Raw genomic sequence first — 18,213 nt, 5'->3', positions numbered from 1 at the left:
TGCATATTTCATATGTTTTGGCTCTCTGTTGGTAGCAAAAGAATGTGGCATAAGTATGTCTAAGTTGTGTGTTTTTGTTCCCTTGTGGTGCAATATTTGCCATCACAGCGGATGCAGTCAGTACGGTTTAGTGCAAGTGATTGGCTAATTTGTTTAAAAAATGCAGGGGCACAGTTTTCCCTTGAACCCCCTACCAACCTGTGCTGCCTCACCCACGGAAAGGCCATCTTATGCTTCCTCGACCTCATGCCTCTTTCTTTCAGCACCCTACACCTCGTTTCCCTTTATCTACCTCTTACAGATACTTTTTCATCTGTGATTTCTCCCTTTGCCTCTGTTTTCGTTTCTTTATGTTGCTCAATCACTCTCTCTTTCTGGCTTTCCCTCTTGCTCAGGTCAAAGTGTGATAATCAACAATAAGTCCTGGTCCCTAAAAATGAGTGTTTGTGGCTAACAACCACGGGTACAAATTAAGCTCTACTCTCATTGCTCAGTTGTTTATGGACCTGTTCATAGAGTAGATGTAGCTATTGGGACACTGTACACTGTATATTAGCACCAGTTGGTGTACGCAGTAGTCAAGATAATCACATCACTAGAAAGTATACACCCTTTTAAAGGCAAATATACCTGTAACAGCTTATACTGTTGCTAGAGTAATTCCATTTTGTGATATTCGTGCTGGACAAAACCAGAGAGCTAATCTAATGGGTTGATGCTAGAACAGTACTCGGACACATTAGACGTTTCCAAATAAATTGTTTCATTGGAAAAAGATAAGTGACAACTCTAAATTCAGCGTGGGTACAGTGGTTTGGGGAGTTAGATCATAAGATGTATGCATCTTAGGCTAGATTAGTGAATCCTTGGCCTTACACGATTTCTTTGCCAGCCATTTCTTTATTTACTCTTTGATTGTTGGGTGCCACGCCACATACTTGATCTCGGGCTGTCTGGGCCAGCACTAGCCCATTTGGTGACAGTTTTTGAGCTTGACCTAAAAATGTGTGTGCATTATACCTTGCATCTGCCTTCATGAAATTGGTTTTATCTGTGAAGTTTGATACTCCCAATTTTGGCCAACTTTGTCAAGTCCCAAATTTTTTGACAGTAAGGTTATTTTCGTTAGCTTGACATGGTGGTGTGTGGAGATTTGTAAATCTAAGACTTTCCTTTGAAATATCACTTAAAGCATTATAGCCGTTGAAAAGATAAGGAAGTGTCCTTCTAGATTACCTCTCTAGACAAATATGTTTTATGACTGGGTGCACCCTTAGGAGTGCACATATTCGCAAATGAACAGATCCCTTTGCAGGTACCCCTGTACGTGGACAGGGCTTTTACATGTGAAAAAAATCCTCCAGTATGTGCAATATAGGTAAAAATAAATAAATAAATAATGAATCTGCTGCTGAATGAGGCGAAGTTTAGCTGTACAGTTGTAATATCCTATGTTTATAAACTCATGGGTCTTTCATAACATCTTTTTAAAATGACACTGTAAATACAACAGGTTTCATCTGAGACTGAGATTCCCATACATCACAAATGCTCAAGAATTGATTGTTCTCCGATTGGCATTATAAAAGGAAGGACGGTTGGCGTTCCGAGTGGGTTACCGTAGTTCTATCTTTAATCAGAAAATGTTCATGTGGTTGATTAGCAGCCCGTATGTTTTTTTATCTAAATCTACAGATTTATCAAGATAGATATATTGCATCATCCTTCTTCTCCAGCCCGTTCAGATATTATTTTTTTCCCTCACATAAAGTTCACTTCATTCCTGTTCTGATCAGAACCAATGTGAAGCTGTCTTTTCTTGTTGATGTTCACAGGAGTATGTTGGTGCTCACCCGGAAACCATCATCCTGGATCCCCTTCCTGCCATCAGGACGCTGCTAGACCGTTTCAAGTCATACGAACTGATTCGTCGGATAGAGGCAAACATGCAAGGTATGTGCCATATCCATTAGAGTATGTCTTTGTGTGTTATTAAAGGTCACTGTTTGTGCTCAATTTCTAAAATGGACTATGCGGTCCTGGTCGCCTGTTACTGGTGATATCAAAGTATGAGCCTTATTATTTTCACTGTCCCCTCTGCCTGGCTCTTTTTACGGAAAAGCATGTGAGACCATACGCTCTTGCTTACAAGATACTGATGTTTACAAAAAGGCCTTGGAGCCTGCCCATTGTTTACCATTTGTTGACTTCAGTGTCCCTCTTCTTTGCAGCCTCCTTAATCAGCCCATGGAGGCCAAAAAAGTCACTTGCAAAGCTTTCTGTGGAGCAGGGACCAAGCACTGGTTACTTCAAGTTAATCAGTGGCCGTCCGCTGCTTCTGACGTGATTGAGGTTTTGTTTCTTCTCCTCTCCCTCTCTCCTTGCCTGCTGGTACCTCCATGTCGCTTTTTGCTTTGGTTAACTTGGCTGTCATTAAAAGTACTTTGGAATGATCTCTCGGTAGCCAGTCTGTCCCCTCCTCTTTTGCCATTTTTCACAAATCAGTTAGGTTGCTGTAGCTGCTATTTGAGGAGGCGTCAGAGCCTATTGTCTTTTTTGATGGGATTATTCATTGAGAGCTGGCCAGGATAAAGCGATTAAGGAATTAGGCACTGTCCATGCTGTATGTCGCATCAAGATCTGAAACGTTCTGCCCTCAACTACAATGTCGCTGGCCTTCAGAAATCTTCATTAACACAGAGACAAAATGTGCATTAGAAATGATTTCGGGCCTCTTCAGGCATGCCCACTGACAGAAAAGGGGGTGTAGGTTTTCTATCCCCCTTAATGAAATATGAATCTAAAGGGAAAACAATACTGGGAATGTAATTCATTATTCCATTACACGGCAGTCTTCCCACAGACTACCATCTTTTGGGAAACGTTGACACCGTGTTAAGCAAACTTGGTTTCCTTATTGTGAAAGAAAAATAACTGCACTCAGTGCATTTGCATTATATGCAAAATCGGACTAACAGCAGGCCCAGACTCCTTCTAAAGCCGCCAAACTGCTGACACACCAAGCTGCAAGGGCAGTCGCAGCCTACAAGCAAATCGAATTGAACAAGATGTTTTGAAAGTTCGCACAGGTCGAAACTGTTTTTTTCTATAAACAAACCATCGAAGATGTCTTTTCTGTTAGAAAGTGAGGCGCTGGGGCTTGCAGCCCTTGCCCGCCGTTCTGTTTTTGTGACAGTTAGTGCTCAAGCCTTGTGCAGACCTTTCATGTGGTCTACGCTTGTTTGTATAGCGCTTATCCTGTGAGCATGTAGTGACAGTCTCTCTCATATCCCCTTATTCGCACATATCACAGTGCCTTGAAATGCGTGAGTTCGACATGTGCAACATACAAACAATTATTGGCAAAGCCAATAGATTTTTTCTATTTGATTACTATTGGCTTTGCCGCTGGATTTAGCCATGTTGTACAGCAGTGTGGCTCTAGGACAGCCTAGCTGAAAGTTATAACAATAAATGCTTATAGCTGCTGTGCCGTTATTTAAATAACTTTTATAGCACTTTTGTTATAGCGCTCTTTAATTACTTTTAGCCATGCAGCACAGCGGCCACGCACGCTGACGTATAACATGGTCAGTAGTAATTGGCAAAGTACATAGGTGAGACCAATTGTCTTTGCCAGTGCTCGTTCTACATTTGGCACATGCGTTCAGATTCACAAGAAAAAAATCGTACTTTGAAAAAGACATCAACAACAAAATAGTCAGCTTAATAGTTCATTCGTGAGATGTTTGCCCACTCTAAATTTGCCTGTTATTCAACAGAAGAATTGTTGTTGTTTTCCTGTCAAATTGCAATAATGGATGAAAACATCCAAGGATATAAGCAAGCATTGGCAACACCGTCTGACATTGTTACCTTTGAACGCGCAGTGACAAACTTGTTATTTTGGTACATGTATGGCACTATGTGCTATTTTAAGACCACTTCAAAGTGTTAGATGTGACAGGGCAGTGAAGGGGGGGTGGGGTAAAAAGTGAGAGAAAGAGAAAGGAGCCCAATCAGTAATATTTTCTGTCTCAAAATGGAGTAGCTGTTGGTAGCTGACCTTCAGTGGTTGTTTGGAGGAAGCAGGAAAGAGCAATTGGCTGCAAGAGCGAGGCGGAAGGAGGAAGGAGAAATATGAGCAATAAATTGGGAGGCTGGTGTGCAAACATTGTGATGAAATGGATCCTGATAGTGAGGTAGGAATAATAGGCAGTGCCAGTTAGAGCCAGGTATCCCTCTCACCAAACCAACACAAAGAAGTTTGCGCACACTGACAACAAACAGCACACAGTCTCAAACAGCACAGATCCTCTCATTCAGCATGCAAACAGGCGCAGACAGAGAAGAACGTGAACTATTGAAAATAAAGAAGAAAGGAAGGATGGACGTTTGGATGCAGGTTCCAGGTCTGCTAAAAGTGTAGACTCGTTTCTGATAAAATCGACTCTAAGGTAGACGAAAGACTTGTGGCAGTCGCTACTCAATTCTTGACCTCTCCCTAGAGAAATTACTCTTACTACATAATGGAACGTTTAAGTCTCTATGCTGATTCAAAAACTGCCCTCCTTGAAATGTTCTTCCGTCAATTACAGTGTAGTTCTCTCTGTATATCACTTGCATCTTTGCCTCTTTACCGTGCTCATACATACGAGCCCTGCAATTTAGTAAATTATTTAAAACATGAGATATTCGTAGATTTGCAGAATCGTTCCATCTACATCAAACATTGGGAACCTCACTTCCTAAGGTCAGTACAAATTATTTATGTTCCTGCAGGACTGTACCTTTAGACGGGTGCAGAGTTATGCCTTTTAGGAATCCACAGAGGGTCCCAGAACTACACCAATAAACTCACAGCAGATTCAGATTTCCAGGTGTACTCCTGGAAAATGTCTGTGAATTCTATTTTCTCATGTGAAAATATGTATACGTATATTTTCCCAAAATAACATCTGAATAGCAAGGAACATGCACTGGCAAACTGTTTATTTTTCATCCTTTGGGGAAAGCAATTTTTGCTGATGTTCCTGTCCCATCCTGGAAATGTATTTACTCCTGCCTTTGAGAAGAGTAAATCACTGATCTGTTTTAGAGTGAGAACAAGTTGAAAATTGGTTTGTGAATGCCCACAAACAACATATTGTGGGCCGTGTGCACAAACATTCCCCATACTTGTGCCCTGGAACACCCTCACTGTGCCCACAAGAGTAGATTTACTCACACATAAACCTGTGTGTGAGCAAATCCTTTTGCCAGTCCAAAACCACCCATCCTGACTAGGAAAAGTGGTTTGCACTCATGAAAACAACTTATTTTCGTGTGTAAGCTGAGCTGATCCACACACATAACTTTGTGACTGTGGCCTCAGGTATCTGTCTAGTACTGGACATTCCCTTTTCACATTATTGGTATTCATTGTGTTAATTAATCGAAGGAAGTGAAGACTGCAACTCCCTGAATGCACTGGTTTGGTAAATTAAATCTATCGACCTAAAACATAGCGCCCAACACTAATTTAGTAATCTAACCAAAAATGGACATAGTTTCATATTGCTGATTTCAAAGTGAATGCATCTTGGACCTTTCACAAGATGAAAGCAGGCATTGGCATAGCCAATAGGTCTCACTTGTGGGACCTTATAAGTGTTTACCAGAGCTATTGGATTTGGCAATGTCTTTAAAGGATTTTATTTAGCAGTAGCAGGGTTTGCTGATCTGAATCACTTGGTTTTTGAGTGAATGATTGGAGGTGATAGTGCACACTGAATAAGAAACTGTACGAATAAGTCCTAATAAAATACATCCTGTGTCTGTTATTTTTTTAAAAGATGCCAAAACCTGGAGGTGAGAATAGTGTATTTCTCTGGAAAAAAGTAGGACGTCAAAACATCACACATAAGATACATTCTACTAATGCGGAGTGGCAGAGTCTAAGGGCAGGATAACTCCCCCCCCCCCCCCCCCCCACACCCCTGGAGGTAATGTAAGGTTCAATGGGAAACCAGCAATGAACCGGAAATGAATGAGGCAAATCTGGACAGAAAGTGACTTTTCAGAAGTCATAAACTCCTAGGAAAAGAAATTGATAGAGAGGGCTTTAGAAACACCAGCAGCAGAGACGGGGTGTAAGCCAAGCTGCAGAGGGCACAGGCTAGGGTAACCAGATTTTGAGGAGTAAAAACCGGGACAGGTCAAACATAAAAGAAGGACTAACGAGTTTACACTCATTTTTATGTCTGGCCTGTCCCGTTTTTTTGCGTAGCTTTGAGAATGTGTGCCTATACATGTGTGTGTTTACACACACACACACACACACACACATATTTACAAGACTACACATATAAAATTAGCTATGGCATTACCTCCCACCCTGCACCCCCAACCCACCCACCTCCCTCTGCTCCCCACTCCATCTCTCACAGGGGACTGTGTTGCCTGACAGTAACAGAAAAATTGCTTTAATTATTGCATACTTTGTAGGCCTCTGTTCAAGGAGATCATAGCTTTAATTTACGCTTCCCTAGATAATCTGACATTTGTCCCAAAAACCGGGACATTTATGTAGTGATCTGACCTTTGCCCCAAAAACCGGGACATTTGTTTAAAATTAAGAGAAGCATCGGGACACTGGGACAGTCCTCTGGAAATCCGGGATGTCTGGTCACCCTAGCACAGGCACCTACTGGGAGACAGTAGTGCCGCAGAGGCAGCTTCACTTGTGAGTGAAGCACGATATTTGTGCAACAGGCAACAAACGGTGTGTCCCCAAGAAAGCATGTGCTGTGCAGCCGGAAGCATGTGGAGAAGGCAGTGTGTATAGCAGCCGGCAGTGGGAGGCTGGTAAGGAAGCAGCTTGAGCAATAGTCAGCTTAGGCTGATGGGCACTGTGTGGAGGTGATAATATGAAACATAAAATGTTTTAGGGAACAACTTTCATTGCAAATAAGAAGTGAAGACCCATAATTGTTTGAATGTGAAAGATGGCATAGGCAGCTAATGCAGCTATTCCTAATAAATGTATGTACTCTTGGCAAATGCTCACCTTTTAAGTGACAATAAATCCATTTGTACGCGCTCCTATTTGTTGCCGATATGGAATTTAAGACAGAAGAAGATGAAGCAAATTGAACAGAATCATATTTTTTGGTGTGGGAAGGGGGCTAAAGATAGTCTCCTGACATGCCAAATGCCATTGTGTAGCCATTGGCTACATTTTCCGTCCTATTAATTAACCTATTACTAACCGCACAGGGTAGAGCACCCATGGAAATATATATATTTATAGCAAGCGCAGTCAATAATATACACTTTGCAGAGTGGCAAATTAGTTTTGAGCGAGGCACATCTTTAAGTACTGTTTCTCCCCAATCTCTCAAATATTACCATCCCTTTTCACCCCCTTTCCCTTCTCCCCTGTAGCACATGCTCTGTTCAGAGGGAAAACTGACTGCAACCACAAACTCAGCAGGAGGAAGCATGAGTTAATGCCGTACATTACGCCCGCTGATGTAGCTGAACTTTCCACATAAATGCATTGGGCTAAAAGCATATTTTGTATGGACATAACCAAAAACATACTGTTATTCTGTGCAAATTGACCTTTGCCATAAAGGAAAAATGATGACTGTGTCCTTGTGTAATGTAACTGGTTCTCATGTGAAACGTCCCAATACTTTCGGGTCGAGTAAGCGCTATATATAACCGCTAAAAACAAACCATTGAGTTGGATGTATCTCCCTCTAAAGAAACAGCTAAAAATCATAGACATGCGCTAAAAAGCCCCTCACAAACGTCAGGTTATTACTACTACTGAGCAAACATAAGGGTAAAACAAAACACGCTCCGTGTGGTAGCTACATGAAATCTTTGTTTGCGAAAAGTTAATTAATTTAAGTTGCAAGCTGCTTTACATTTTAATTGACTCTGCTAGTCTGACCATGCACCACAGGTTATCTTTATTCCCTGAGGCTGACCTCGACCAAGTGCAGGTTTTTTAAAAAATGCTGACTACTAAAGATGTTTTTCCAACATGATACGTAAATTACTTCAAAAGAAGATGCACGCAGCCTTGCAGCACGTAAATGAAAATGTAAAACTAAGCCAGTCAGTTAACAAAAAATGTTTTGATGAAAATTAACCCAAGCTTACAGAACCTATTTAACCCAAGCTTACAAAACCGATGTTAGATAGAATTTGTATAAGGTGAGGAGCTGTATTTGTGGCACCAGGAAGGAGTCAGATGTGACCTAAGTTGGAAGAACCCTTGCAGGCTTTGTTCCCAAAGGGCCCTACTTGAATATATTTACCAATACATTAGCATACCCGTAACAATTGTTATCGCAGTTAGACGTGACATTTGGTTCTTTGTAGGCACAAACAAAAGGAGTAAATTACCATATGTATATGTACGCACATATGTGTGCGCATATGTGTGTGTGTGTAATATATATATATATATATATATATATATATATATATATATATATATATATGTGTGTGTGTATATATATATATATATATATGTGGGTATATTTATATATGTGTGTGTGTATGTTATTCTATGCTTAACATGTTCATAGGTCATATTATAACTCCTAGATAAGTTGTTATATTAGATACTTATGAATCCCTGCTCTCATTTTAGATCACACCTTGTCTACCCATCACCATATATCATGTCTCTATCAATCTATCCTCCATTCCCACTCTGACTCATCCCAAATCCATTCTACTACTTTGATCTCCTAAATAACCCTGCCTAAGCTCGTCCCTCCTCTTCCACATCTAACTCACCCAAAAACCTCACTCTACTACTATGGTCTCTCGAACACGTTACACAGACTCTTCCCTCCTCCATCCCTCCCTTTACCCATCCCAAGCCTAAATCCTATTACCATATACTCCCAATTAACACTTCTGGATTCTTCCCTCCTCCACCCCTCCATTACTCCAGTCAATCCAACTAACAAACTGACATATCCGCGGCTCAAATTAACTCATAATATTACTAAAACTGTACTCATATTTCCCTATACTAATCCACCACTAATTCCTATTGGGTTCCGGAGTAGCGTGCTACTTGCAAAAAGCGCTTTGAAGCCTCATCAGGGTTATTAAGCGCTATATAAATACTATTACAATACAATAAGTCACTATTTCTAAGCAAAATGTGCATCTGTGCACGTTTTACAGATCTTTATTTGCTGTCTCAAATTGAAACATAAGTATTCTTTGTTTTTAGAATATATTGAAATGTATATGTTATTAGCCCTATATTAACCCATCTGCAAAATATAAAATCTGTATAATAGCGTCCAACAACCTAGAAACACTTTGTTTTTGTAAGAACAATTTGTGCCTGTGCTCATAACAATATGTGTTTGCTTAAAATGAATCTCACTGTACAACTTTGGAGCATATACAGTATATGCACATATGCAGTAATTGTTCCTAAAAGTGCGCACATGATACTTTTCCAAAGGAAAGGAAAGCTAGTTTATGGATTATGAAAAAGCAGTCAGTTTGCACAAAACATTTACTCACGCTACCTTCACATTTAATAATAACAGTAGTGCGCTAGTGCGTTATAATGTTAAAAAAATATATATATATTTACATAGAATAATCCTTCTGTCCATCCCGAAAACACAATCCAAAAGTACTGCAAAAAAAAACGAAACCTCTGCAGCAATGAAACATCAGCCACACTAATCTATGAAAGAAACAGCTTTGAATATACCATGTTACGCGGAGCCCAGAGTGACATTAGTACAGGCAAGACAGATTGGCAGAGTGCATATACATTAAAAAGTAGCAAAAGAGAGCATATCACATGCAAATAGGCATTCCCAGGTTACCATTTCTAAGGAAGTAGGAAGAAGGATGAAAAAACACTAGTGAACGTAAAGCGATGATTGCAGATGTATTACAGTGTGTGCACAAGCAGCAGGCATTGCTCGTAATGCGCTAGTGCGTTATAATGTAAAAAAAATATTTACACAGTTATCCTTCCATCCACTCTGAAAACACAATCCAAATGTACAACAATATTAAAAAACAAAAAACAACATCTATAAAACATGCGCCCAGTAATCCAAGAAACAAACAGCCGTAAATATACCAAAAATAAATTTCCACCCAGCTCAAACCTGAGACGCTATGGCCGCAAACTAGGCGCCACATTAACCCACACAATTAATTTCCTAAAAGTTGTTTTTTCTTTTTATTAAATAACTCCTGAGTGTACTTTTAAAGGCTGACCTGCACACAATCACAACACAGTCATTGCCACCCTAAAACTGGCGCTCAGAACAAATGCGCATTCAAATTCATCATGTAAACAAGTCAATGAATAACATACAAAATTAATTTGCATCATAATAAACAGCAATTAGGAGCATTGCACTTCCATGGTTTGACAGTAAAAACACATCACCAAAACTCCTGCAGTATGTAAAGATAAAGCGATGTATCCATCAAACTTACACAAAAGTAAAGCACTAAAACTAAACAAAAACGGTTATAACAAACCTTCGTTTGAACTGACAAATAAATATACTTGATAAAATTATAGTAATCCTTTTGCCAACATTTTGAACCAAACCAAAAAGTAAAGGTACCCCAAAAAGCGCAAATAAAACACTGCAAACGTAACGTGAACAAGGCACAAAGCCAGTGAACGAAAACTTAAACAAAAAAAGTCCCTAAGTCAGGTTATTAAAAAAAAGAAATTGGAAAGGTACAAGTACTTCGGCTATGCTCCATGTGAGTAAACAATTGTCAAAAAAGGTGGGACAAACAAGACACATTGACCATTTACAAGCAAGCAAATTTAAACAGCATTGACAAAAACAAATCAAAACCACTAGGTGGGATGTAAACTCACAACGTGTAATACAACAGGTCGCTAAGCGGCAGCGCAAGCGCTGTCTAGGCTCAAACTAAAAATACGAGATAATACCACACGTGCACATGGGTGCTCATACCTTATTTTAATGTTCATGCTTTCTCACCACTTAAATGTTTTACCCTTTATGCTTTATCACTAATTCTTTTAAAAACATTTTTACCATTCTAATCTGTTAGCATGGTTATTTTACTAATAATTGCTTCTTTTCATTGAGCACTGCAATGAGTTCTGCTTTGAAAATGTTATTTTAGCTGTCCTCGCCTGAAGCTATCTCAAGAAATGCCTGAATGAAAGTATTCTGTGCAAACAATTTTTTTTTCTCAAAGTTTGTTTGGCCCAGCAAGTAAAATAACAGACAATAAATTATCATCTAAAGATGTGAAAAATTACTCATAAGCCATGATGCCATGACTTTGAAACTAAAAGAAAACAAGCATTGGCACCACCAGCAAGTCTGGCCTTTCTTGCTAGGGAAACTGTTTGATAATAATTGGGGAACATAAAAGGCAAATAAGCCATGCATAAAAAGGCATCCACAGAGCAGCAAAAATATTGTATGGCTTACGCTTTTGAAAAAAATAGTATTTTCATTGCATCTTTAAGAAAATATGCTTTTGGGTACAATTCTACCTAGAGAACAACAAAAACCATAAATTCTTCAACATATTATCATGACAGCAGAGTAAAAGAAGTGAATGGTCTGGGTAGATTAGTGAATAGCATGTTGCCTTTAGAAGGGGATAATGCTGCCAAGGACCATGCACATCCTAAGCAAACAAAACATAAATCAACAATTATAATGTCTTTGTGTCTGCAAAGTAAATACAGCAAAGAACACTCTTGCTTTCAGTTGCCAGTAACTCACCATATCTCAACTGCAGTCTGACTACAATCACCAAAAACCAATGAGAAACGTAACCGTGCATGAAATGCTCATCAAAGGAATGCAGACTGAAAAACATGAAAGTCCGTAGCTGACTCAAAGCCAACATCTTTTTTTTTATTTTATTTTTTAGGCCGAGCATAAGCGTACGACATCTTGTAGACTTTTAAGTATACTTATACTGTAGGCTTGAAGCAATTTCATTTGTTGATTACAGTGTTATTTTAAAATCCTTGCTCGCTAGTGGTTCTGCCTCCTTGTCCCTCCTCTTTTCTCTTTCAAAGCAGAAAAACAGACCAACTACTGTAAAATTACACTTTGTCCAGTTTATCTCTTTTGTAGGGGACTTTTTTTCCAATTTTTGCCTGCTAGTCTTACACTGTGGGTGTGTGTTTCAGAGCAGCCACACTTCCGTGACCAAGTCCCTCAGCTGGTATTTCTTCCCCCAGTTCCCTCTGCAAACATAAATCAACAGCAGATGGGGCGTTTCCAGGGCCAGCTCGCCCTCAGTCTCATCTTTAAAAAAAAAAATTATTAACAATAAATATATGGGAGAGATGATGCCAAGACCCCGCCCACACCCTCCGCTATTGATATAATGTTTGGTCAAATACACAGGGCTTTCACGTTTTTATAGATTTACAATAGATATACGGGGAGAGCGAGATCCTTCCAAGCCCTCCGCAGATGGCATAATAAGGCTTGTCAGTGCTTCAATAGAGGCTCGGGAACAGCATATCGTGACGCCCTCTATGAAGATGCCATGGACCCGAACATTTTCTCTTAGTGCGCGTTTCGTTTCCCTTGCTCCCCAGCCCACCCTACCCAATCTAGCTCGCTAGCACCATTCTGAATTTGCGCTTTTAAAAACCCCTACTTCATCTCGTTCCCCCACCCCGTCGCTGGTCATCTAACACCCCCCGCTCCTCCCAAAAAAACACAACCATGTATGCTGGCTGTTGGAAAACTACAATGTGTACTAGATGGCTCAAAGACTGGCTAGCCCTGGTTCTGCACCGAGGAGGCAGGCTTGCTGAATAAACACATGACCCTAGGTAATAAATGTGATTTTCATATCAGGCGTTGCCCAAGTTTGTTACCGTAGCCGTAAAGGAAACAAGTATAATTTACAGGAAAATTTGTCCAAATTTACTGCAGCTCCCACTCCCTGTGCAGGAGAAACTGGGAGGAATCAATGCTAATTGCAAATCAGGTCTAGTTGTATTTAAATTTATCAAGCTCTGAGCCTTATTTCTATACTCTTGCACTTCAATGAACATATTTTCCTAGCTTGTCTGGGGCCTGCAAACACCGCTGCTGCAGAGGTCATCTTTTGTGTTCACTGGCATGGTCCTCTGGTGCCGAGCTCTTGGTGACTGGGAGCATTTGTTTATGCCCTTATCAGACCACAAAGGTACAAAAAAACCCTCTCAGAGACAACATAGAACCTAGACGACTGTTAGTAAGGACTGTTTTTGTTCTGTTTATGGCAATTTTAGATTTTGCACTTATAACGAAATTGGAGTAAAGATCGTTACACTTTGGTATAATATTGGTGAATTCCTGGTCCGATTTCATGTGGGGCTGTCCAAAATGTGACACTTCTTCTTCTCAGGAACAAAATCTATGTCGACATTCATTTTACGGGCAATACTCCAGGTGCATTTCTGTTTTATTTGCATTCTATGTCCTTGTGTGAATCCTTTCATATGATAATGTTTCTTATATTTTAAAATACATCCATGTTTCTTCACCTTTTCTTTGCTTCTAACCTCCCCTTGAATATTTGATGCCATTTTGCAGACTGTGCTTTTTCCATTGTTTGTTCTCAATGTTGTCCTCATCGCCAATCTTCCATCTCTGTTCCACAGTGTATCTTTGCAGGCCACAGCAGTGCTGCTTATGTGCTAAGTATAACTGTACACAGTATTACAAAACGATATCTTTTAGTATTTGAGTCACGGCCATTAAGCTCAGTCACAGCCACCGTAGTCATGTTTTGCTTAAAACAAAGGGGAAACAAAGAGGAGTAAAAATCAACAATGAACCAAAAACACCATCCACGCTCCTGTGCTTTACATCAATAACTCTTAGCCATACTTAATTCTCTGTAATGCTCGTACAAAATAATATAACAAAAAATAAATAATGGTAATATTTACATATTATGCAGCAGATAAAGAAGGTTAATGGAAGTGCCTTACTTATATACAGAGCCACTGGAATTGTGTGGCAGAGAGTACCAAATTATACGGCAGCGTTTTCCAATTTAAGTGGCAAGAAAAGTCCACTTATGCATTTACAGTGCCAATAACTCAAGACCTATTGCTTTACAAATGCTTGTTTTAAGATTGTCCTGGTTTGAAGAATTAATTACATAATGTCTTCCTAGCAGCTAAAGCAACCTGTATCAGGTCAGAAAATGGGAATAAGCAGACACGTAATGCAAAAACACCTTGACAAAAAGGTTTTGTTAAAAGTGTGATCATGCAATGAGGGTAAACCAGAGATAGGTAAAACAGCTCCATCCCTCCTCCAAAAAAGTTACCGAATTCAATGTGCTCATGTTGATCAGTATGTTTACTTTAGATATTTGGACCTTGACCTGTAACATATAAGCTGTTTCAGATATTGGGCACCGAATGCAGCAGCAGGGCACGTGTCTCAGCAGTCAGAAGTGCCATCTATCGCTCTGTCCTTTTTCATGGTGTGATAGCTAAAATAATGGTACCAGTTGTCACCTTAACAGTTCATAATTCACACGTCACGGGATTTGTCACTTGTCATTCTTGAGTAAACCTCTCATAGGGTGTGTAATGTGCCAGTTCTCATTTCTCGCTTCTATAAATTGTTCTCAAATGTTAAATACTGAGAAAAGTGCCTTTTTGGGTGAATCAGTCATTTACTTAGAACCAGTCCCAGTGTTTTCAATGCATGTGTAATCCTTCAACACACTTTCTAGAGACACCCTTCCAAGTGTTTTTACAATGTACTTTTTTAAAATGTGTCATTTAAGTGACTTTGTTACAAAGTTGTTTCCACTTTCCAGTTGTAATGCAGCAACGACTATTTTGGTGACGAGGTCAGGTTGTATATCAATCCATTGTCAGTCAGTGTATTGATGCATATTGGACCAATGGTAGTGCTATAAGTGAAAGGTAGTGCTATGCGTGAATCCTCTCTCCCAAAGCCAAAAAGATCCACCTTGTTTGCATTAAAAAGGCAAGAATGGATCTTAGTCTTGAAGGACCAGAGGACTCGCAGATTGAAACTCACCCTCATCTGGGTGCCATTAGTCTCATCCAGATGAACAGACTGGAATCTAGGTAGGCGTTTCTATATTAACTGTTTTTACTGAGTGTTAAATGATACACAGCATATCCATAAAGAAGTGGACGATCAGCCACTTTGCGCAGGTGCAGCTGCGTGTGTTGCACTAAATTAGTGCACAAATAATAATCATTTGTTTTGAAAACAGCTTCTGATGCCTGATACATGGATCACAAACATGCAGTCCTCATTAATTCTATGGCTAAGAAAACAACCATGCCAGAAGCATATAATCTGTGATATTAAACATTACTTGCTTGCCTTCAATAAACATGTGCCCATGCGCTACACCCATCCATCACCCCACTCCCCCTTCCTCACAACTGAGAACCGTGATAAACAATACGAAATAAATTCTGTCACTTCTGGAGTGCCTCTGTGGGTAGTACTAGTAGTATTAATATGTCATGTCAACACCATCATTTACATGGACCAGAGTAAGAGCTAACGGTGTGATTACCAATAGTCTCCTCCTGCCACATAGACCATAGAGAACACTCTCCATCCAATAGGCGGCCTAGTGTATCTCCACACAGAAGCAAGCCCGCCAGCATTAAGTCCGAAGAACATTGCCCAAAGCTTTGTTGAAGACGAGTAGCATGACTATCGTAGGGTGCCAGGAGATACATTTCCTTAAGCCATATCTCGACTGTTGGAATGGTGACAGTTTTCCAAAAACAGAGAGTACACTAGGAGAGCGTTCTTGCACCTGCAGGGGCTTCTCCTACGTTCTTGTGAATGGAGAGAGAGGGGTGGCTTCCGCAGCTCTGTCTCATCCGTCGGGCCAGTCTTGCACCCCATTGAAGTACGGGGTCAGTTATATCACGCCTCCATTGTGGCCTTTAGCTGACAAAGCCCTTTGGTTGCCATTTCTATTGGCGCTGGGCCCCATGTTCATTGATGCCTTTTATCTCGCAGCAAACAGTATGTGAAAAGCACAGTCAGTTGTGTAGTTATATATTGAACGCTGTTCCGCAAAGGGACACTGCAGTGGTAAGTAACAGCGGTGTATAATATCTTATATTTATGTTATGAATATGTCAATGTCAACACTATCATTCACATAGACCAGAATAAGAGCTAATGGGCCTAGTGGTGTGATTGCCGATAGTCCCTTCCTGCCACATAGCCCATTTAGAACACTCTCCATCCTGTAGGCGGCCTAGTGTATCTCTGCACAGAAGCAGCCCATCAGTATTAATTCTGAAGAACATTGCCCCAAACTTTGTCGAAGACGAGTAGTATGACCCGTTCTTAGGGTGCAAGGAGAAACATTTCATTAAGCCATATCTTGACTTTGAGAAAACAGAGTACGCTAGGTGAGCTTTTTTGCACCTGCAGGGGCTTCCCCTGCCTTCTCGTGAATGGAGAGGGAGGGATGGCTTCAACAGCTCCCGCTCACTCGTCGGTCCAGTCTTGCACCCCATTGAAGTACAGGGTGAGTTAAATCGCATTGCCATTGGGGCCTTTAGCTGACACAGCCCTTATGTTGCCATTGCTATCGGTTCTAGGCCCCATGCGCATTGAGGCCTTTTATCTTGCAGCGAGCACTATGAGAAAAGCACAGTCAGTTGCCTAGTTGTATATTGTACACTGTTCCGCAAGGAGACACAACAGTGGTGTGTAATATCTTAGATTTATGTTAACAATGCCTTAGATATATGTGTATATGTATATATATCTATATATATATAAATATGAATGTTAGTTCACTGTTATTGGTCTCTTGTCTATTTCCATCATGTCGGTGAGCGAGTGGGCTCAGCGCTCACCTTGGAATGTTAGGGCCGATTGACAGTTTGGGTGGGGGGGGGGGAGCGTTTGGGGATTATTCCATGATTTGACCGAGGTAGAGAATAAACCTGCCTTACTCATTCCCCTGTTGTGTTTTTACTACATGGGAAAATGGCAGCGAGGATGGTGATATTTAGCGGTAATGAAGATTGTTTGCCGATGGGTAAGGTTGCATGCTCATTACCTTGTAGCTGTGCTTGTTTCCGAGCGGATCTTTCTGCAGATTCTCCCAGCAAGTTGTGTTTCAGGGACTGGATGAGGGATTACCTATTGACAAACTCCACTGTTTAATTGTAGTCTGCCTTCACTCTGTCCTCTTGCTGGTGTCCTATGAGAGCGTGTGTAGCCTGCTCTGCTGCTGTGCTGCCATCTAGTGCGGATGGACTTGGTTCCTGCCATCGGTGTGTCATTCCACCTCTCAGCCCAGCATTGGTGACTCCGCCTAGCTTATGGCACACTGGGATAGCCTTCGTTCAGGAGTTTTGTTGTCTGAACAAGCTTATTCCTTCGTGTGGATTGCAAATTAATGTGCAGATTCACCAAATTTATTACAGCAGAACCAATTGTTTGCACGGACAGTAGAGTGCTCTCTTGCGCGCGCTCTCTCTCTCTCACTATATATATATATATATATATATATATATATATATGTGCCACTGATACCGCCGTCCCGTTAATCCGAGAAATCTCAGAATGACAAAACAGACGAGCCATAACTCCGAGTGTGCACAGCGTGCGCTTTTATTATTTCTCTGGCGACATAAGTAATGCAAAAAACCTGACGCGTTTTGGGGCAAAAGGCTCCTTGATCACAGTTTTCTCTTCAGGTACCTTGAACACTATTATTATATTGGTTTCTTTAAATTAAAAGTCATGTATCACTAATAGAAATAGTGGTAGGCACTTATGACGATGTCTGGAGTGATGAATGCCATTTCGATGCAGCAAATGTTTTGATGTGCCTGGAATGTCTAGAGAACAATGAGAACAATGGATCCGATGTTTTGAAATGCGCTTGGTGGCTTTTGACAGGTTAGAGTATAGTGCAGATTGCAAAACTACTCTTTTGTACATTAGTCTGGGGATGGAGGGCAGACATATTTTCGACAATTTAAGACCTGTAGTGAAACCAGAATGTGAAGAAAATTGGGGCATATATGTAGGGGCGAAAAGGAGAATGTATGACTATTGTGATACGACAATAAGCATCATAATGGAACATCATTTCTATTATAGATACCAGGCACCAGGAGAGTCAGTAGAATCTTATGCAGCCATGGTACGCACGCCC

At 40.5% G+C, this 18,213-nt stretch overlaps 1 protein-coding gene across 1 annotated transcript in view; it reads left to right on the top strand.

The window, feature by feature from the left end:
• Positions 1-18,213, top strand: part of ITPK1 (inositol-tetrakisphosphate 1-kinase) — a 480,681-nt gene that overhangs the window by 338,071 nt on the left and 124,397 nt on the right. The window contains exon 5 of the mRNA XM_069208217.1: positions 1,836-1,953. Within this exon, the coding sequence (XP_069064318.1) occupies positions 1,836-1,953 (118 nt within the window). The remainder of the gene's footprint in view (positions 1-1,835; positions 1,954-18,213) is intronic.

This window comes from Pleurodeles waltl, chromosome 9 (genome assembly GCF_031143425.1).
Source record: "Pleurodeles waltl isolate 20211129_DDA chromosome 9, aPleWal1.hap1.20221129, whole genome shotgun sequence".
Taxonomy (NCBI): Eukaryota; Metazoa; Chordata; class Amphibia; order Caudata; family Salamandridae; genus Pleurodeles; species Pleurodeles waltl.
Note: the sequence above shows the minus strand (reverse complement) of the source record. Positions and strands in the feature narration are given on the sequence as shown.